At 40.4% G+C, this 23,160-nt stretch overlaps 1 protein-coding gene across 1 annotated transcript in view; it reads left to right on the top strand.

Moving 5' to 3' along the window:
- The first annotated feature begins 454 nt into the window (after positions 1 to 454).
- tnpo1 (transportin 1) overlaps positions 455 to 23,160 on the top strand; it is a 34,782-nt gene continuing 12,076 nt past the window's right edge. Inside the window, exons 1-10 of the mRNA XM_030064778.1 lie at positions 455 to 676; positions 845 to 958; positions 2,664 to 2,739; positions 3,608 to 3,757; positions 8,467 to 8,573; positions 17,699 to 17,832; positions 18,750 to 18,831; positions 20,298 to 20,420; positions 20,738 to 20,856; positions 21,176 to 21,236. Coding sequence (XP_029920638.1) covers positions 545 to 676; positions 845 to 958; positions 2,664 to 2,739; positions 3,608 to 3,757; positions 8,467 to 8,573; positions 17,699 to 17,832; positions 18,750 to 18,831; positions 20,298 to 20,420; positions 20,738 to 20,856; positions 21,176 to 21,236 — 1,098 coding nt within the window. The 5' untranslated portion in view covers positions 455 to 544. The remainder of the gene's footprint in view (positions 677 to 844; positions 959 to 2,663; positions 2,740 to 3,607; positions 3,758 to 8,466; positions 8,574 to 17,698; positions 17,833 to 18,749; positions 18,832 to 20,297; positions 20,421 to 20,737; positions 20,857 to 21,175; positions 21,237 to 23,160) is intronic.

The raw sequence follows: 23,160 nt of genomic DNA on the forward strand, positions 1-23,160 counted from the left end.
CACTTCACAGGTGTGCCTTATCAGGGTTAATTAGTGGAATTTCTTGCTTTGTCAATGGGGTTGGGACCATCAGTTGTGTTGTGCAGAAGTCAGGTTACAAAAAAAAAAAAAAAACAACTGGGAGAATATTTTTTTTCTCAAGGAACCACGAACCAAGAACTGGATTTAGCAAAAGCTGTGGTTCCTCGACTTACAAAAAAAAAAAAAAAGAAAAAAGAAAAGAAAAGAAAGAAAAGAAAAGAAAAGGAAAAAAAATTCTCATAAATTTGGGTTTTTTTCTTAAACGTGCGATTTTAATCCCAGAGAATTTCATATTTTTTTCTCGCAAATTTGTGACTTTACGCCCCATCCTCCCCCATTGCATTTATGTTTTTTTTCCCTCGTAAATTTACCACTTTAATCTCGGAAAGTCAGTGTTTTTTTCAGGGTTTTTTTTTTTTTTTTTTTTTTTGTTTTAGTGGTCCATGTTGGTCCATGTTGGGATGAAACCTGAGGAGCACCAGGACCCGGCAGAGCCCTCTCGCCGGAGGAGGCTGCTAGTTAAATGCGACATGAATCTGTATGGCCAGCAGCTTTCCAGCTTGTTGCGAAAACGGATGTTCCAGCTTTGACAGGCCCATGTCTGAGAGCAGCCAGACAGACGGTCACATTTCAGGAGAAAGTCAGTCATACTTGGGTACGTTGGTGGACAACAGCTGAGCTCTCATGTACCGCCAAAATGGTTTTATGTAGTCGCTTGACGCTAATATTCTGCGTTGTTCTGCTCCTCTGAAAACATAATACCGAGCGCTACCGTTGGCTCATGTAATGTTAATGTCAAATTCACTGTTTTTTCTCGCTGCAGCAAATCAAGATGGAGTGCGAGTGGAAGCCAGATGAGCAAGGACTCCAACAAATTTTACAGCTTTTGAAAGAGTCACAGTCGCCAGATACGTCCACTCAGAGATCCGTCCAGCAAGTATCCTTCTCTCGACCAGATGTGGATGTTAAAACATGTTGTCTGTCTCTTGCAGAGGAGGATAATTGTAGGTAGACTCAACAGGCTAACGGTGCTGTTAGCCGCGGTTAGCCCTAACGTTATTAGCAAGCAGGCTGTCGCTGGTTCATGTGCAATAGGCTGTCTTCTTTTGTTGCCGATACACTCTATTCTCATGTAGTTAACGGTAAAGTGGCTGGGTTGTGCTTTATTTCTTTTCCTCTAGTCCGTGGAGTGTAACTTCCAGCACAAATATGCCAGTAACTGCTTACAGTCCTGTACAGTGTGTGCTGCTCAGGGCTTTCCTCAGCCCAGATTATACTGTAGAGCAAGTGATCTCAGAATAATGGCTAACTATTCATATTATTTGGACAACCGCAGCATTAGGCTGACCTGTGAATTTGCAGAGATATTGTAATATTTCTCGTTCAAATGTGTACATCAGTGCCGATCTAATGCACTGTAAAGGTGTTGTAATAACAAACTGATTTAATTACAGAGGCGCCAACAAGTCGTGCCTGTTCACTCGTGCTGGACACATATTACAAGACTTTAAAAATCCTCTATGCCTGAGAACAAAGCCTTCTTCATAAGACAGTGTTAAAAGAATTGACGTGCTGTTGAAGGTGTGTACACTGTTAAGGCATAGTATGGGAAACATGTTGAATATGTCGTTGCATGTAAACATGCTATCATGGGATGATGAAAAATCAAGTCCGCTCACAACATTTCTCTGCCAAAGCCTCCTTAGCTTTAAGCTTGAATGAAAACATGAACATTGAATGCCACCACATTTGTTCATATTCTTATTGATATCTGTGGCTTGCATCATTTGACAATGCAGCCAACCATCACAACCTGGCCAGAGTCAAATCATGAAAATAAGGATACAAGGAAGTTTAGATGTGTGAAATAACCTGATTGCCTCAACCTGAGTGGCGGGCAAGCACTGGACACAAATTTGACATTCAGCGGAAATGGCAAAGTCAGGGATAAATATCTGGCTGAAAGTATGAACTATGCAAGTTTTTGTTGTATGAGATGTATGTTAGATTAGGGTAATAAATCTGTCATATCTTATACACTATCTTTGTGAGCTGCAAATTCATTATTTTGAGTCAGTCAAGGTAAAGGTCTGCACCGATGTGTCGTGATTATTACTACGTCCTTGAGTTTGGATAGAGGACACTGTTACATGGCACTGGTGCTTCTGAAATTCTCCTACGTGTGTATTAGTTTTGCTTCTGTTTTTATTTATTTACATTCATCCTCTGTGCACTAATGCAAAAGCGTCACGTCACAACATGCACACCCACCATCTCATAATCACCGGTGACCCCCAGGTCGAATCATTAAACACGCACAGAGCAGACTTCAGGGTGCGTGTGGGTGTGAGCTATGAACATGATGAGGGAGTGGATGTCCCATTGTAAGCCAGTGGTTGTTGATTACAGGTGTATTCTGGACGTCTAGCAGATTTCACACACCACAACATCATTCCAGTGATTTTTCCGGTCCCTGTTTTTCCACTTTTTCTAAAGTTGTTGCAAGCTACAATGCTAAAATAAACAGGCTGCTTTGCTGTTATCCACCTTCAGTTTACAGATGACACTAGCACTATGACTGTATGCTGTTCTTATACGAGGCCAAATGTCCATACATTGTTTTCCTCAACCACATTTTCCAGAGACTTGAGCAGCTCAACCAGTATCCAGACTTTAACAACTATTTGATATTTGTTCTCACAAAGTTGAAATCAGAAGGTAAGTAGTTTGTCTATGTGCAATTCCAGTTTCTGTGATCCTTGCCGCTGTCATGGTACGACACAGTGTGAACATTACACATGTCACCTTTATGTAACTGCTTAGTGACAGGTCTGTCTGGCCATGGCTTGAGTGACCTGATGGCATCTTTGCCACAGATGATGTGGCACTCAGAATATGGGTCACTCTAATTTTAAACCTAATGCCTGGCACCATCAACTCTTGACCTGACTGTCTGCACAGTAGATGACCCAAATGTTTGAGTTAAGACATGTTAGGATGGCGTTTGCAGTATCACTGCTAGTTGAGATGCAAGAAGCCATAGATAGGAAGAAAGAAAAAATGATTGGTCATCCAATCAATGGAAGTCCACACTGTAGCCACCACTTTACAGGATGTACCGACCAAAGCAGATATTGTAAATATTTGCCACTTGTTTGGAGATTTGGTTTTTCACATGTAAAGCTAGGCACTGCAAAATCACTTTGGGTGTAATTACAAATATTGGCATTAACAAATAATATTCAGTAGAGCTTCTTGTTTGGATTCATCATAGATTCAGCTTTTCTCAGTTTCTAGTCAGGCACTCTGCATTTTTCACACCGTTAAAGCAGGATTGTAGAACTACAGTGCCTGTGTTTATGTTCTGCAGCTTCAGCGCATCATGCTGGGGTCAGGGGAAGGGAATGTGCTGTCAGTGGGATCCTGTGAACAGTTAATTACCGAGACAGGCAGCTAATAACTCAGGCATTAACTCTCACTCCCTGTTACCTTTAATGTGTTTACCGGTGTGTTTGCTCTCAGTTAAATAAAAATTGAACAGTACTGTTTTACAGTCTGTACCTTGCACCTCTCTCCTCCCCCTAAGATGAGCCAACTCGATCCCTGAGTGGGCTGATACTGAAGAACAATGTGAAAGCCCACTATCAGAACTTCCCCAATGGTGTGTCTGACTTCATCAAGAGTGAGTGTCTCCAAAACATCGGAGACTCTTCTCCCCTTATCCGGGCCACTGTGGGTAAGTTGAATCCTCTGGTTTCACTGAATATGCAGTTTTGCTGTTAAGATGTCACAAGAAAATGTTGTTTGGCCTTTGTGTTTGTTCAGACCACCTGCTCCCTACCCATAACTAATATATTTATCTTTTAAACTGATGTCTTCACATTTTGAACCAACAATCATACAGGGAGAAATCCATGGTTGACAGGGGAAAGATGCTGATTTCACCACTGTCCATAGCCTCAATAGACTTGACTTTGTTCGATGAGGAAGAATTCTTGCTGTACTATCAGTGTTGCTCTTTCCGCCTGAGTGTATAATGCACAGCCAAATGCAACATGTTGACGTCTATTTTCTGGATGTGGAAATTCATCACTAAGTAAAGTTTAAGTATAGATCTGACAGGTGCTGATGAAATGGGTACACCAAAAAAAAGTAAATTACAATACATCACAACAGAATAACTTTGGATTGCATTGAGCATTGATATATCATCAGTCTCAGAACTCAGTACTTCTTAGGGTCAAACTGAATTACATCAGTTGATACAGAACCCCAAAAAAGTATGTTGCTGAATTTGAAAGCTTTTCATTAATTATGTTTTTGGATAAATCAGTGTTTTCGTCACTTCTTTCATAGTCACCCCCTGTCAGTGTTGCTACATTCCAGCTTTACTTGTGATTTATGACGAAGAAATGTTTTTATATTTAAATGCATGACCTTTGGTCACATGCCAGACATGAAACACACTCAAACCTAGCCTAAAGCTAACCAAATGGTTAATGCTTCTTCGATAAGCAAGCTCAAGCTCTGAATGATTTTTTTCCCCCATAGTGCCAGCAGCTGAAGATGAGGTTGTAGTTAATCATGTAAGGCTATCTTAAAGGGAAATGCAACTGATACAATGCGGTATTGAAAGTGTCCAACTGAGACAGTCTTGTAATGGCCGTGCTCTCTCATTACCATGAGCTATTAAGTCATGTTTAATTTGATTTAGTTTGATTTAAATTGTTAAAGTTGGCTTTGGCTCTTGTAACCACATATTTTTGATTTAGCTGTTTATTTATTTATTGTGGAAAAAGTGTTCTGTTAAATGTAACTCCATGCTTGCTAAGAAAGAGCTAACAAAGGCTGCTTGTTATTTTTCAAATCTCTGGCCACGTAGCATCTTCACCATCACTAGTCTAGCCACATATAGTCACTTCAGACTATGACCCTTTTCACCCCTAGCAGCTAATGCTGTGATGTAACAGTCATCCCATGCAGTGCCTTGGCAATATGAGACCACTGATTCAGAAAACCTTGACAAAAAATGATTGGCTAGAAACTCTTAAAGCTCTCTTCAAAATTATGCTTCTCATCATTTTTTGCAGCATTTACGGTGGGGTTAGGTTGCATGGGCTGTGTGGATGTCAGTCAGTTCATGATTCTTGTGGTCAAAGCAGCTTGAGAGAACAGGCTGAGCTGTTGCCATAGTGATGCAGTAGCAGTCAAGTCTGGCATTTTCTTAAAAGCAATGATCGAGCGAATCATTGCATTGTGACCTCTCCAGTGTGCATGCGCAGTGTCTGAGCACATTGGCACAAATATGCATATAGCTGTTGATGATGTGTAAACCAAACAAGACAGCAAGAAGCATGAATCAGCTTTTACACACTTTCAGAAAATAGCCCAACATTTCTGCCCAGAAATCCAGAAGCAGATATCACATTGGGCTGACAATGGTGTCATGCACATTTTTTCCATGCTAAAATAATTGCTCTGATAGCTTGCATTGCTTGAGTAGAAAGCACTGAATACAGAGGAAATGCAGTAATAATACAGCTGGTACTCTGAATGGCAGTAGGCACTGATTTTAGCCGGTGTGTCTCATTTGAACTTTCCATCAGCCGTGATTCTTAAAGCTGCAGGAAGTGATTTCTGAACACTAGAGGGCGTTGAGAGCACAAACTGCATTTTCATTCATAGCATTTGTTTCGATATCTCACTATGGGATACACCTCCCTGCATATTCCTCAGAAGCATTTATCTCGTTATGCCAGTCGTTATTGGCTGGTGATTGCGATGTCCGCGTGAGGTAGATCCAACTACCCTTAAATAGCTACAATGCAGCGCCATCCAAAAACCTCTTCTTGCTTCGGAGGATGAGTACAAAATGTTTATCCCTTCCGGTCAGGCTGCCAAGCCTGCTGTGACTTCCTCCTAGAGCAAGGATGAGAGCATGCTAGCTTCTCCTGCTCCCAACATGAATATATGGGATGTGTGCAGACATGCTGCATCCAGGCTGAATATTCCCTGGCCTGCTGTAGAAATGGCCACCAGATCACATTATAAGGGGAAAAAAATTACCCCAGGCTAAGAAGATGGCAAAACAGATAATCCCAGTTTGCCGTGAGCTTTTTAAGGAGGTTTCGATTTAATGGAAGGACCACCCATTCAGCAGTAAAAGTCTGATGCAAGGGGCTTCTTCTCTGGATTCTCTGGATTTCAGTAACCCCTCACTGCCACAGAAAGCAGACCCATCCCTGTCCGCCATGACTGAGAGGGCCATAAAACAGTGGCTTTGGCTGTCAGGACACTGCATGTTTCCTCCATGCTTGCAGCGCTTGAGACTGATGAGTTGAACAGATTAAAATCTGGCCATAATGTCCAGTGTCATAGTGCAAGCTATTTAAGGGTAGGTAGTACCTGACTTGGATTTCACGATCACCAGCCAATCAGGATTGGTGTAATGAGATAAACGCTTCTGAGGAAAATGCTTGGAGGTGCATCGCATAGAGAGACATCTCTCTCATGATATTCTGAGAACTTCAGTTACACAAGCAACCTAAAGTTTGTAAAAATAAATAAATAAATAATTAAAAAAAAAAAAAAAAAAAAAAACAGTGGGGTTCTGGGTTCTGTGTTCATGGCAGCTTAGTTGTAAGTTAAGGCGAACAAAATGCCTTTTTGGGATGGAAGTGGGATACATTTCACGCTCCTACGGCTCTAGTTAGATAACTTGGAATATTTTGTCTCTGACCTCCAGTTTGAAAATCTGGTGAAGCTGCTGGCTATTAGCTTTAAGGTAAACAACCGCTTTGAATTTCAGCAACAGAGGCACTCGCCTGACTGATCCGAAATTTGGATATCTTTAGAATGTTTTGAATGAACTTGAGCAAGGGGGTGAAGTGGACAGAGCTACAGTCTGGGCTGGAATTTGACAACAAAGAAAAGAAGGAGATGAACCACAAAATGACTGGGTCTAGTGATGTGGTATTTCCTTATAAGTAGGAGTACAAAAGTCACCATAAAGCACAGGTTAGTTCCAGGATTGTTAATAGATTCTGAAATCACTTAGTTCAGGTTTAATGGGTGCCAGTGTTGCATGTTGACCAAATTCTAGCAGGACATGAGCTCAGTGGCATGGTGTAGATTAAACCATACATCACCTTTAGCTCATATGGCAACAGACCATTTTAGATTCCAAAAATACCGCTGGAGTGGAGGCGGGGTGCCGCTGGTATACTGCCTCATCATAAAATACACGGCATGGAAACAGTTGCAGAGGGATGCCGCATGTGATTTAGGAGCTGTGCCTCAACCTCTACCAATGTCATGAAAATACTATTTTTGCCTCGCATGTGATGTGCAGTATGGGGGTGTGTGGTAATCGGAAATGGTAGCCATACCTTTTTAAGGAGTTAAACTGCTGTTAATTGGGTGCAGGTAGAGTAGAGTGAGTAAAAAATGCAAGAGTAGACATAAGTGGAGGTCAAACGAACTTAGGAAAGAAACTAGTTTGTGTTTCCCACAATCAGGCTTAACTTTACATAAATATTTATATTAATAAATTCTCTATCCATTATGCAGTGTAACATTGGTTTATATGGCCAGGCCTGACTTTTACATCCAAACTGCACAAGGCAATGTTTTAAAGTAAAAATATACCTGTATTACTGTCAGGATCATGGCGACCTTGCCCTAAAAACTGGAACAGATGTCACCAAACATTATCATCCAGGCTAATTCAGGGATGTAAACTGATGCAGTCAAACGTGCGTGATCTCATCCTGAAACACTACAGGATGTGTGAGTGAAGTGTTTGATTAAAGTAAACTGAACTTAATAAAAGAATAAGATATTACAATATTCTGTCGTCATAGTGGTGTCTGTGTGTGTCTGGCTGTCTGCACATATCGCCATTTAAAGTAGATTATCTGATTAGATTTCAGATCACCTTGCTGCATAAATTTGCATATTAATGAGTAAAAATGTATTTTCTTGAAGCTACTACAACTCTTGAACATTTTAAGACATGAAGTTCATATAAATACCACCCACGCGTTATGAAGAGAAACTGACATAAAAAAATTGCCAATTCATACATTATTACGCTTAATTAATGATCTTATTAGCATAAATGGTTAATATAATCATGGTGATTATGGTGGGATATTGCAAGTGCTGCTTGTTTTATTGTGTATTGTCTGTGATGGTGATTTAAAATGGAAATCTTAATACTTTAGATTAGTGTGTTGTCACTATCAAAATTTAGTGTTGTATAAACAAAGCGAATGCCTCCATACTAACGGATTATTAAAAGCTGTGTATTTAGTGCATTTAAAGGCTGTATCGAATCACATCATGTATGTTCTTGTATTATTATCAGTGAGAGTGTTCTTTCTGTGCATTCCCACAAGGTCTATGACAACAAGGTAACTAAGAGCGTTGCCCCCCCCCTCACAGGTATCCTCATCACCACTATCGCCTCCAAGGGAGAGCTACAAAACTGGCCAGAGCTTCTGCCGAAACTCTGCCTGTTGCTCGACTCAGAGGACTACAACACCTGCGAGGTAAGGATAAACAGTGGAGATATAGGAGATTTTGATTGTGGGATCCAGGTTCCTAGTACTAAGTGTATTTAGCAAGAAATGGTGTATAATGGTATAGATATTTATAGCAAATAGCAAATTATTGGCTTTCAGTACCACTATTATTATCAGTTTTGTTATCACATTGGGAGCAGGGCATACTTAAGCAGAGGAAGATGCAATTTAAATGACATAGCTGTAACACTGAAGTAATTCAAAATTATTTATTGTAAATTCCTTGCTCTGACTGTCCCATCCTCCAATTGGCTCACCCAGAGATGGATAAAATGAGTGTTTGCAACAGCTTTATGTGTGCCTCTGAGTGAGAGAGAAGTATGAGAGAGCAAAATTGCAAACATTTGAGATTATATGTTACGTCACAGTTGTACTTGTTTGCGGGCATGTGTAAAAGAGCATGTTTTGTGTGTAGGTACATAGCGTGTCTGTGTCTGGTGTTTATCCGTCTATTTATGTTTTATTAAAGTGAGGGAGCTGGGTCAGCTACAAAGTGGCATCTGGACTGCATCCTGCTGGCGAGATCAGCTGAAGGCAGTCTCACAGCTGGATCAGCACCAGCAACTGCAGATTATTCGACATGAAATAATTTAGTCTCCCTCTATTTGTGCTTTCTTTTTCCACCGGAAAACCATATGACCCCATTTTCTGACTTGGCTCACACCCTTACCCAGAATAACTTTCATAATATGCATATCAGCAAAACCAACAAATTGTTGTTCTGTCTTTAAGTGCAAGTTGGGCATTTTCCCTGTAGTTTATCATGTCATCTTCGTCAGCATCCCATTCATTCAGTACGACGTGCGTGAAGTGAGTGTGAACAGGCAAGGACACCTGGCTCAGCCTGTAATACACCGACCGCCTCGCCCCCTCTTTCTTTTTGTTGGATGGGTCCCGCACTTATGGAATTAAATACGAAATACCATTGAATAATGTCCTCAGGTCTAGCCCAGAACACAAAGACTCTTCTGTCTTAGATTGTATGGTGGCATGTTTTTGATTGCTTTGCAGAACAATAGTTGTTTGATGTAGTAAGCCTTGATTAAATGTCAACTTCTTCCACTGTTGCTGCGTGGGAATAGTGGGTACACATTCGTTTGTAGCAGCCATGAAAAGCACTACTCCATAATGCAGTGTAATGGCATCTGTAATAGCAATAAAATCTGATCTGTCTGATGGTGCCAGCCCCCACCTGTACTTAGACCCACTCATACCTACTGATTTATATGTGGTCAGCTGCATATGCCTCAGCCTCCATAAGGGACTTGGTTACAGTAGTTGGGAGGAGACGCACACAGCAATTAAACTGCAGGAATATATGCTAAATTCAGCTGGGTTTAGGTAGCCTGGGAGCCAGACGAATCTGCAAGCTCATGTATTTTGCTGTGACGGGTTGATCTAGCCCCCCTCCCATTCAGACAGATTTCCACCAGACATGGCCTGTGTCGGGCCAGTCACAACCATTTATCTAATATGGGGTGGGTTTGGTACGATGACTGACAGAGAAACACCGCTGAGGCAGTTTCATAAAACAACCAAGATGGCTTCCGTGGACGTAGAGTGGTCTGTTGATTGTGCGATTGTGACAGTTTCAAATGAACTAGACAGTATATTTTCTCTAAAAGAACAAGAACAAACTCAACTCTTTTTACATTTTTCTGTTGCTGCGTTGCCGGTTTTGTTGCTCTGATTGATTGTCGGTCTGTCCAGTTGCATCCAGAGGCATTTTGGTCTGTGATGGTTGTTGAGACTTGGAAATCAGAGGTTCCACACTAAGTCGTATTTGCAAATTGGTTTGCCGATGCCAGGCTCGGGTTTAAGAGTATTACGTCTGGTGATGCAGGCAGAATTACATATCACAGCTTAACACAGACTTTTCTTATAATTTTCTGTGAGCATCATTATCTAAAATTTAAGCAAGATTTGTAAAACATTGGAAAGACACATGAGCTACTGAACATATAACACAAACACAAAAATGGCTTTCCTTGTAGCTACACAGTGAGCCTCTTGTACAAAGCTCATTCAGAAGCTGAGATTTAGGTCAGCTATTTTCTGCAGAGAGGATCTTGAGGTGTATGTGTGCAAGGCTTAACACTGGAATGGTCACCACATGTAGCCACTGCTCATAAGACAGCATGTATTTGAAAAACAGATAGGGGGTTGGAAAGCTTCTTAGATGCTAAGACATTAGGATTGGGTGCTCTATAGAAAATACAAAGAGATCCAAGGCACTGGCTTCTGAACCAAAATAGGTTCAGAAGCCAACATCACACTCACGCCGCACAAAGTGCAACTTAAAGTTATATTTTCATAATTAAGCAAGGATCTGTACTATTTCTTCTTCCAAATTGGCACAATTCACTGAACATGTCTTAGTAAGGTCTTAATGGGCCAGCCCCACCATGGTTCAGTGCAGCATCCAATAGGCTTGGGCATTATCTATTTCTCAATATCCTCATACTGTGCTGACATTTCACCAGGGTGTACAATATGTGACAGTATTTGTGTAAAAAGAAAAAAAGGAAATAAGAGATAGATACATACATATACTTTATTGATCCAAAATTGGGAAATTCTTGAAAGCTGAGCTGCTGGTGATAGAAGTCATTGTAGCAGGTGTTACATTGTCTAGCCTGCAACGCTGTGTGTCTAATTAGCAGTTAGCCTACTTAGACAAGTCTCGCTGGGTTTAAATACATATGGCCCATGTAATAATAAATAGATATAGGAAGTAAGCGCCCCTCCTCCATAGATTCAGCATACCTTGCAGGAGGACCAGGTGATGCTTCAGACTGGCAGTTGAATAAAATCGTGTGGCTGATAACCTGATTTTTTGTTGTTGGAAGATGTCATCTCAATATAAAGTTATATGTGGCAATCATTGGGACTAAACCCAAAATACTCCTGAACAGGGGTACAGGGGTTGCCATTTCTCTAATTATGCTTTCCAGTATTTCTGTTTTAGCTTGATACCAATCTATGTCGTAGATAACAAAATAGTGATTATCATTATATGCTATTTGTTTGTTGGGGCGTTGTTATTGAACTTTCCTGTTTCTTTTTTATCGGAACAGAATTTCATGTCGTAAGATGACAAATGTAGTGATTGCTGAATCATATGTTTATCTTTGGTGTGTCGCCTTCTGATAAAATCCCTCACTTCTAGTGAGGAAGTAATATCTCTACCAATAGAGACAGACTTTCATAGGCATGTCAACACATATGGATTTTTTTTTTTTAAATACACTTGTCATTAGGTTTGTCATGATGCCAGACATTCATTAGTCACTACCAATACCAGTGAATTTCCACAATTCTCCATACCTGTTTCGATACAACGGTAAAAAAAAAGAAAATGTCCCATTACTTCAAAATACATTCCTTTATTCAAATCTATTGAACATTCAAGTATTTAAGCCTTCAAGTATTTAATACAAACAATAAGTCAACTGTGACAAAATCAACTTTTTAGATTGCTTAGAATTTCAACTGCAGTATCCAGCAGAGACATGAGAAAAATATTGAACTAATAAGTGGGCTTTTATATAATTAGAAAAAGAAATATGTATTTAATGGGAAACTTTGATGGCACTGTTTGAATATTTTGTTTAGCAAATTTATCATCATTCCCTGAGTATCCGCATTGAACACAAAATCCTTCCACATACAGCTCTTTGTGTTTCTTTAGGACGAGCCTCAGGTCATGTGTGCTTGTCTCTTCTTCGGCCCACAGTTGAACAAGCGTAAATCTTGTGTATACTGCCCCCGACAGTTCCGGAAGAATGTTACAGCCCGCTGAAGGGTAGATCTAAATAAATACAAAATCCAAATAAATACCTCCAGTACCTATTGTGCCATAGAAAAATGGGTACCGTTGTATTTTTGGACTATTGGCATCAAGTTGGTGCCGAAATGTTGGCTCTCGTGACATCCCTAGTTGTCATGTAGTCGTTTTGGGCTGATAGCTGTGATCAGAGAAATCACATTTGTTTGATTCCCAACATGCACTGAGTGGAAGGCAGGAAACACGCTGGACAGGTCATCTCAGTCCATCACAGTTGTAGATTAGTACACTGTAATTTTTATGTTTTATGCAAGTTAGAGATTATTTGCTCATATTATCTGAGAAGACATGGTGAATTCACTTGATAATAATCAACACTGGACTTAATGCTGTTACGAGCTTTGACCATTCAAGTTATACGTAGCAGCAACAACTAATATGGTTGGCAGATTTTTAGGATTCATTTTCAAGAGGGAGACATTTTTGATCTCGCTACTATGGCAGCTCACCATTGTAAAATACATTTTTCAGCCCCATCAAATTAAATGCATTTTTTTTTTTTGTTTGGAGAGAGACATTCGTTTTCATCTGCTGAGCCCTCATTTTGTTTATGGAACATATTTACTAAACGTTTAACTTTCTGAAGCTGACACTGCACATGTAACTTGCTACAGCAGCCTAAAACAGTGTGAAGGCATCAAGCCCCAGCAGATAAAGCAAAGGAGGGTTTTAATCACAAGATCACATTACCAAAATATTGCGGAGTTAAGTAACACTTTTGTAAAGCAGTCCCAGATTGTCTGTGTCATATGTTCTCTGTAAAGTAAGGCAAGCCCAGTGTTTGCATAGTCGGGTTGTTCTGGGAAGATTTTCTTCTGGTGTGAACATCTTCCCATCCCCTCAAATATTGCTCCATTACCAGGAACACAGGCCTGCAAACATGACGATGTCACTGAGTCACTTGTTTACAGAGACAGCTCATACAACCAGTTTGCTCTGTCATACGGACTCAGTGTGGCTGTTAGACTCTCTTAGTCTTACATCCCATGTCCCATATGAACCTGCATTCTGCTCCATCCCATCTGGAGTCAAAACACAATATAGATCAAATACTGCTTACCTCACTTAAGTTTCCTAGGATTCTCTTTGACCTATCACATATCGATTTTGTGTCACATTATGAATTCAATAAAATATCATTCTCAGTCACCTGATGTGTTGACCTGGCTTAATTTGTGTGTTTGAGTGGGGAAAAAAAAATCTTTTTTGCTTTGGCTTTTGTTTTCTTTCCTTTCTTTATTATCTGTGAAAGCATTAGCCGGAGGGGAGTACGTCAGACTGCGGGGGAATAGTTCAGATGCTTTCGCAGGCTGCTTTTTCCTCTTGTTTTGGCTTTATGACTTTGCTGATGCAGTGTTGCTTTTTTTTTTTTTTTTTTTTTTTTTTTTTTGCAAAAGCAGTTTTCACCCAGAAAATCAACAGTGAGTTCCAAGGTGCACAGATGGGCATAAACTAGGATAAATATGCTTGGTTCATTGGAGACCCTGTAAATGTACTAGAGAATTGATGTGTGTACTGTGCCAAGCAAATTTTTGAAAGCATTACTTTTTTGCCATAGGGACTTGTAAATAATCCATGTCATTTTTGCCAGAATCACTTGGAAATGAATTCTGGAAATATTTTGGAGGGCTGATCATGAAGGCTTTGGGAGCTATATGCCGCTTGTAAGCTACGCAGCAAGGAAGAGGGCTTCGAAATATTTGAATACGGATAACAGATATTCTGGTCTTTGTCCATTTTGATCAGTCCATATCTCCTCATCTGTCTGTATGTTTGTATCTGTGCTTGGAGATAATCCTCATCAGCCTATTACTACATTACCCTCATTATGTGTGTGTACAGCTTGGTTCAGCACATACGCTCACAGAGCTGTAATACATTAATGTAGTTGGGAAGGGGGATGTTGGGCTCCTGAGCTTTGAACGCTGTGACATCTTTAGATAGGCCCAATAAAGTGACTTGCCGACAGAGGACAGTGCAACCATAGGTCACGTACTATTGTGATGTGTTGCTTATTAGCAGCAGTTGTTGGAGGAGACCTCTTCACCACCATGCTGTACCAGCTCTGTGTGCTCTATAAAAAGACCTGAGCAGCAGCATCAGATGCCAAATGCTTGGAGCATTGGCGGATTGCTTTATATAGGTTTGCCTAAGAGCAGTTTTACTGGTTTGATTAATGGCAATGGCAGAGTGGTTGCAATGTTGTTGTAAGGGTCAAGTTTGACACCACTCTGGAGGGCAAAGGCGCATGTGGTTTAATGCTTGCTATCTCTGGCCTTATTTGAATAAATGTTCATATTTGCAGATGAGGACCCTCAAGGAAGCATTTGTTTAAATGCATGCCTCTCATTGCACTGGCTTGCTGTCATCTGCATTACTTGCATTCTTGCATTTAATGACCATTCACAGCAGGACTGTGAGGGGGGACCACATTTTAGACTCTCTAACATCACTAGTGTGCATAAAGGTCATTCTCTTATTTATACGCAGGTATCCGTTGACACACGGACACACAAAAACACATTATCAAATTTTGAAGCCACTAGTATCGGCTGTCCCTTTTTGGCTCTATTTGTTGGTCCAGTTTGGTTCCTGAACAGCAGAGTGGGGTGTTTGACAAAAGTCCTCTCATTAGCTTGTTGTTAGCAAGTGCTGACCTATCAGCCAACTCTAGCCAACTGACATGCTAGGGGTGTTTTACATTCTTTATTCTGACCTTTTGGGGGTGTATCCACCATGCTGAGCTGGCCGTGGATACTGCTGTCATGTGTTGCTAACTCATGATGCCACTGGTGTCGTCTGCTCTCTTCTCTTAGATGTCCTATGGCCTTTCCCTAATTGTCCAGTTTGATCTGGAGGAGGAGGTTTACATGCTTGAACAAGAAATGGCTTGATAGAACTGCACACTCTATTTTTTCACATTTTCATTTAATTTAAAGTTACACTTTTTTATAAATGTAAAAATACACCTGTTTCAACTAACTCAGGATGAATGTTCCTGAAAAACTGAAAATCTGCAGATTTTTCAGTTTGTCCAAATTACATTATTTGTTAGATATGCAAACATTCCTGCTGACATGAAATGAAAATGTATCTAAGGGAGAAATACAAAGTTGTCTCCCAGGTGAACGGCTTTTCTAGAAAAAGCTGGACTCAGCAATGCTAGATCTTTTTCCTCTCTGTCTCCTTGAGATCCTCTGGTAAGAGGCATGTATGCTGTGTGTAGTTTACTGGTGCCATGTCATATGATTTAAGCTGAAACTTTTCTCTTTCCTCTCCCTGCTGGAGCCGGCGACATGCAAATTTGCCTAAGGCTGTTAAAATTAATCACAGTGAATAGTAGGGGAAGCCTGCAATCAATTGAATTTGCTTAGCTTATTTTGGTGCTCACTGTGCCTAACAGGGGAAATGCACCAGACATGGACTCAACATGTCACATAGGCAGGGTGGAGTGGAGCGGAGTGTTTCTTTTTTCCTTTTTTTGTTACTCGCTGCACCAACTGTGTCTTTGTTACATGGGCCAACCGTGTTTTCTGATGAGATTTCAAGTAGGCTACTTTGGAAAATGGCAAAATTAAAGGATTTGCTACTTAATATAACACACATGTCAGCAGGTATTATTTTTGTAATAGTTTAAGACTGAAAGTAACTGTGGCACAGCACTCAGCTCTCTCTGCAGTATGATTTCATGATTTCACCAACTACAAATGGATTTGTTTAAAGAATAAATGAGTAATGAGTAAAAAAAAAAAAAAGAATTTCAAAGCCTCAAGTTCAGCAATTCTCATTCTGAATTCTTCTTTGCTCAGTGTTTGTGTATCTGCTGCAAGCAAAGTATTGATGCTTAGCATGTTTACCACTAACTTACAAGTGGGAGGGCAATCTGTTGCATTTGGCTCTTGAGCAAGCACGAATTCGGTGTGCCAGGCATATTAATTCATACAAAAAGTCACAGAAAAACAGCAAAGTCACCTTTCATGCACAAACTGTGTAATGTAATCTCTCATGATGGCTATCATGTATCTTATAGAATTAGCTGGAGCAGCCTAACATGAAATGGCACAGCTTCAAATTCAGAGACATCTCAGGACAAATGAGTCATTTTTTGTATTCTGTTAAGATGTTGAGATTGGTCCTCAGGTTAAGTTTTTTTTCCTAACATGTTTTTCATTTCAACCATGCCAGCTCAAAATGAAATCCATAATACATAGAATACTTGCAATGTACTGCTACTGCTAGGAATTGGGAGTGTTGATGATTTTGTGGTGTTGAAAGGGCAACACTTAGCCGACTCTGGAAATTGTGAGGCTAGTGCAGCCCTAGCTAGGAGCAATAAATACAATATGAATATATAATATGAAAATTTTGCAAATATGTATGCGTTCTTGTTCTCTTGGTACCGTGTCTTCCCTTTTGCTCTTCCACACCTTGTGAAACCATGCTGTATCTGTCTGTAAGTCATCTGAAAGGAATGCTGGCATGGGAACGGTTTCCATGGAAACACATTTCGGACGTCCTCCGTGTTAATGCTGTGCTCTTTCTTCTATCTGCTCTTCAGACTGCATTTTTGTGAGGGAGACTGACATCTGCAGCATATCAAGTGTGAGCATGCAAGTTCCTATCAATAAGGAAACTAGTTAAGCTACCTCTCTTGAGACAAGGATGCACCAAAGCGGTGTGTGTTTGTGTGTGTGTGTGTGTGTGTGTGTGTGTGTGTGTGGGAGAGAGTGTTTGCCAACTGTTTGAAGGTCATTGGAGCAGAATTGTTTGAATTCTCTTGAAGTTCATGGATGAACAAGTTGAGCACTGAGCACAGACTGGCACAAGATACCCTAAATGGCCTCTATTGATTTCATGTTTAAAATCATCCATTGATGAAGGCAAGACATATTGCTCTTCGTTCAAAGTGCCTGAGTTCAAGGCCCCTGTGTTGCCAAGCATTATCCTTGCTGAAATGTCCTTGAGCAAAAAATTAAATCTCTACCATCTCCACAGATGCTGGTCTGTAGCTGACCCTGCAGTCTGAACTGCTGTAGGGGAGGGGGGACATTTCCTTCAAGGGATCGCTAACATTGTTATTAATAGTAGTAGTAATTTTATTATCTGGGGGCACAGTTAACTTGTTAGTGATGCTAACATTTCCTGTGATTGCCAGGTGCAGAGTTATACATGTTTCTGGTTTTGTGGTATATTTTTGGTGGCACTTCATCACTAAATTTTTTGCTACTGTTTCCTTTTTTATCAGGGAGCATTTGGGGCCCTGCAGAAGATCTGTGAGGACTCTGCTGAGATCCTGGACAGTGACATGCTGGATCGTCCTCTTAACATCATGATCCCAAAGTTTCTGCAGTTTTTCAAGCACAGCAGCCCCAAGATTAGGTAAGGTTTTTCCCCCACATGTTATTCCCATTGACTATTAAGTTAACTCTGAATTACATTTGCACTGAATATTGCTTTTCTAAAGAGGCTCCTATGTTTCAAATGAGATCTATTACCACAGCATGCCCTTGGCAGAAGCACCACATTGTGATACAAGTGCGTCATGCTGTTCATTCTTCTAAAACAGTCTGTCATATTATTGAGGTGAAAATATTTAATCACTTTGTTAAAGATATGATACAAATAGATGTGGTTAGAACAATTATCTGACATTAGACTGTTAGTTTCATAAAAATTAAAACATGACTTAATTTGTGCCTTAATTATGAGGCCTTCCTTCAAGTTCATGTTTATCTAGAGACCTAAATCACAGTTACAGTCTCAAAAGACCTTTATGGGCCCACAGTTTACAGAAAATAGAGCGGCACCCCCTGACCCATTGTAAACTCTCATAGTGGGATAAAAAAAATTCCCCCCAAAAACCCACAGAGGGAGGGAAGCCCCTTCCAGGCGGACAGGAGTACAATAGGTGCTTAGTGGTTGGTTAATTCACTCTAATCAGTTCACTTAGGCTAAGACCGAGCAAGTCTTTTCATGCGTGTCTCAGATAGTTCCCCTAATTCAGAGCATATCTATGGAATTCATTTTCTGATTAGCCTCTAGTAAGTAATGTTTATGCAGCAAGCATATTTTGATGTCTGTAGAAAGTTGTATTAGAAGTTTTTGAATGCTGTGTTGTTCTTTCTTTCTTTCTTTTTTTTACCTAAAAAGATTTTAAGTCTAAACGTCAGCCTGTTTTAATGCAGTTCAGGGCAGATGAGCCAGAGGGAAGACTTAAACAGAGGCTGCATTGATAGTCTGTGACATGTGAGGAAAACATGTTCCTGTAGTTCTTCAGTGTCCTGTGTATGTTGCAGGTCTCATGCCATCGCCTGCGTCAATCAGTTCATCATCAGCAGGACTCAGGCTCTGATGCTGCACATCGATCCCTTCATTGAGGCAAGTCTAATAGTAATGGACTGTAATCTTTACCCTTTTCTCTGCCTCTTTGCGTCTCAATGCAGTTTGATTTGAGGACACACCCGAACACACACACTTGCACTCAAACACATACACACATCTTCTGCAGGGTATTTATGTATCCTGTATAACAATGACCCTCGCCTCTCAGATGGTCATTACACATCCCTGCCTCAGAAATCAGCAGCTACTGTAATGAGACTGTCAACTTTAAGTTTATATGGAGCCCCAAATCACAGTTTACAGTCTCAAAGCTTCCAACAAACAAAACAGGATGACACCCCCTGACTTAACCCTCAAGAAAAAAAAACTCAACACAGATAACAAGGATAACAGATAACAAGGAAACTGTCTGTGGTTTACGTCTCAGCACTTTGCTACTAGTGCTCATCCTCTATTTGCTCCAAGCCACAAGCACAGTCTCTTAGGTGGCAGGGAACATTTTCATTTGTTTGCAGTGTAGGAGTTGGCTCATTAGGAGTCGAGTTGGCTCCAAATAACCCACCCAAACGATGGTAATTGCATAGTGAGGCTGCAGCTACCAACCCAACCCTGAACAACATGTAGAGTAACATTTTCAAATAAGAACACCCAAACAGAAGATTTTTTTAACATAGAAATCTCTTTCTTTGACAGCGTGCAAATATGATCTAATTTAAACCTTTATGTGCCTTGTGCTTTGGTGACATATTTTTGTAGTAATTAAAAAATACAGAATCATATGACTGATAGGTGTGATTCTAGAAATGCAGGCATCAGATGTGGTTTTGAGCATTTTTGTTGGAAGCATGAGGAGAACTATGAATCCTGTCGAACTGAAAACAAAATGCACTTAAATATATTATTTGAATTATTTCAATCACAATATGTCATTTGCCACAACTTGTATCAAACATTTACACCAAGATTCAGGCTTTTTTATCCCAATTAAATGTACCTAATCATTTCACATATTAAATGGAAACTGAGTGAGAAATGTGGATATTTTGTGGTTGGAGGGCCATTACCACGCTACTGAACACATGACTTAACTCAGGAGATGAGCAGTGACTTCTCTAGAAGTCATTGTAGCCCTGGGTGTGTGGATCTGTGTGTGTGAATAAAAGTGTCTTCAGTTGGGCAAAATACTTAGCACATGATGAAATCATGATTTAACAGTCTCAATTGAATCTTTTTTTTTTTTTTTTTTTAAATATATGGCCTTTTATTAGCACTGTCACTCCTTGTCCCTACTTATCACATTAACGTGAGCATAAACTGTATCCAAAATGTATTGCCTTAACATTGTGTAGTTTCATCGAGAAGCTTAAACTGGCTATTTTAGATTGTGGCACTCTTCTCAGGCAATCACTAATCCACAGTCTGCTAACTGATCAGTTTGTTAATGCACTCACTATCCATGTAAGAGTTAGGAGCCTGGTCTGATTTGAACCTGTCTCCCATAGAACCTGTTTGCGCTGGCGGCAGACGAGGAGCCCGAGGTGAGGAAGAATGTGTGCAGAGCTCTGGTCATGCTGCTGGAGGTCCGCATGGACCGTCTCCTGCCACATATGCACAACATCATAGAGGTAAGCCTTGCACAGAGGAAGTAATAAGGAGATACTGCACCTGAGATGGTTGAATGTGGGGACAGGAGGCTGGAACACTGTAATAGGGAGAGTGTGACTGAGCTAAATGGTGGAATAAAACTCTGGAAAGATAGAGGAAGAATTTGTGCTTTTTGGATTTTATGATTAGCTCCAGATAATCCTGCAGACAGAAGCTGTGCTTGTACTTCTGTTTGGCTGCAGCAGTGCTTGCAGTTACCTTTGGATTGAATCGTTGTTTTTGTGAATAAAATGTGTGCCAAATACCAAAGCTAATATTTCTCATAATTTGACTTCAGTACATGCTGCAGAGGACTCAGGACCAAGATGAGAACGTGGCTCTGGAAGCCTGTGAGTTCTGGCTCACTCTGGCAGAGCAGCCGGTGTGTAAGGATGTGCTGTGTGGACACCTCTCCCAGTAAGAGCCCCCCCACTGAACATAAATACACATGTATAAGGGACACAGATGACACTCCAGTCTGGAAATTGAAAGCTTTTGATTTATAGCAACATGGGCCGAAAGTCAGTGGAGACCTTGTCCCAGGATGCTCATCTCCTCCACCTTACCTCAGGGTGGCAGATTAAGATCCCTGACTGTTGACCTCAGTTGTAACAGCTGCCACTGCACTGACACATTAATCTGTGCCTGCAGCAGAAATAAGGAGTGAGTGATTGCTTATGGGCTCAGACCTGTCCTTGCCCTCCGTTCTCATGCGTCTCGTCTGTCTCCTGCTCAGGCTCACTCCGGTGCTTGTGAACGGGATGAAGTACTCTGAGATTGACATTATTCTGCTCAAGGTCAGTCTATATCACCTGATTGACATACCTACTGGAAAGGGAGATGGATTGCCCTGTGACTCATGGTGACATGCTTCTCAGCTGAGTTGTGTGTGTGTGTGTGTGTGTGTGTGTGTGTGTGTGTGTTTGGTGTACAAACTCATTTGAAATATTCATGTCAATGGTTGGAATTTTCATCATCATTGTTGTCTAAAAACATAACTGGCATTTAAATGGAGAAAAAAAAAATTGTGAGGAAATATTTTCTTTTCCAGGGCTCCTCTTGCAACCAGAATCTTAACAAGCCATTTCAGAGACAATCATTTATTATTAATGAACTATTGTCTGCTCATTGGCTGGTAATAATAAATGGCCCCGCTCTCCTCCCTGGCATTAACTGCCGCCCCACAGGGCTGTTAAAGCATGGGGAGGCTTTTGCAGATTGGAGATCATACATGAATAGTTTATTGTTGATGAGGCCCAGTTGTAACAAAAACATCTGGGGCCAAATCTGATTTGCCTTTTCTTTTTTTGTTGCGGAGCACCATCTTTTACCATTATTTAACATTCCAGACTGCAAAATACTTGTCAAAACTAGGAAATATCTTTTTTTTTTTGTCACACCCCCCTTTTTAAAGCTGCTTGTCTAGCATCACAAAATCTGATTGGACTTTGCGGGCACAATATTACATTATAAGGCACATTATTTCATTGCTGATGTGTACTTATTTTTGCATATGTTCAAGTACCCCCTCAAAAATATGATGGTTCTCTTAAGGGGCTATCCTTTCAATAAAATATTCTCAGTTATTATTGTCACACATCACACAAAGGCGCTTTACCATAGAAATGGTATTGTTCTGCAAAAAATTGCTTTCGACATGTTCATCCTCTCCAGTAATGAGGAAACTGTTGACCAAAAGGCATCGTAAGTCAGGAAGCACCTGGGGTTATGGGAAATCTGGCTTTAATTTTGAGAAATACCAGAAATAACACTGGCATGAGATAGAGGCTACCAAGCATCTTGATCTTGGTCTCATTTGTTGATGGTAAATATAAAACTCTGTAACAGCCAGTTTGACAATGACACATCATTTAAAGACATTACAAACTGAACTTTAAATTTATAGTAAAGTGTCATGCCACGAGCAGCTGTTCTGTGGTTACACATGGTACAAATGTTTTCCCTCCACACTTCCTTCAGTGATAGACAAGTAGTTCAATGAATCGCTGGAAGGTAGGTCTGACAACATGCACATGCATAATGATTATCCTTTAATAGCACTAGCCCAGTGTTGTCAAACTGTGCTGATCTCACTCTGCAGAAATGTCTCAGTTTGAGAAGAACAATATAACTGATCCCAATCGGACTGAACTGACTGGGATTTACTTGCACATGCAGTGCAGTTTAGCAGTGGAGGAACTGAAATGGGTTAAATAAAAAAAAAAAAAAAAAATCTTTCGCAGTTCACATTCTAAACTTTTTTTTTTTTAATCACATTAATTACAGTGTATTTAGGATTCATCACATATTTAAACTGTATAAAATGACTTACTTGCTTACCCTTCCACTGTTGTATAGTGCACTTTGGAAACAACTGTTGCTCTTCAGGGGGCTTTATATGATGGATTCCCCGATGTAATCTCATGTTTTTCAACCCGCTGTCTTTAACAAAGGTGATGGGCCGACAGTCCATGGAAATCCATTTAGCGCTTAGTTCTGCTGTGTTGACAGATTTGCCTCTTACACAATCCACAACTATGGGTTGACAGCACCACTGCTAGTAATAATTTACTGGTACAAAAATTGGAAGCATGAAAATCGGTTAACCAAAAATGTTTGTCATTTAGCTGATATTTAGAACTTGTGCGCCAGAAGAACAACATTTCAGTGATGGAGTATGTACATATGATTTTATTTCTGTCCAGAGATCCATTGGCAATC

Source organism: Myripristis murdjan, chromosome 12 (assembly GCF_902150065.1).
Source record: "Myripristis murdjan chromosome 12, fMyrMur1.1, whole genome shotgun sequence".
In the NCBI taxonomy this organism is placed as follows: Eukaryota; Metazoa; Chordata; class Actinopteri; order Holocentriformes; family Holocentridae; genus Myripristis; species Myripristis murdjan.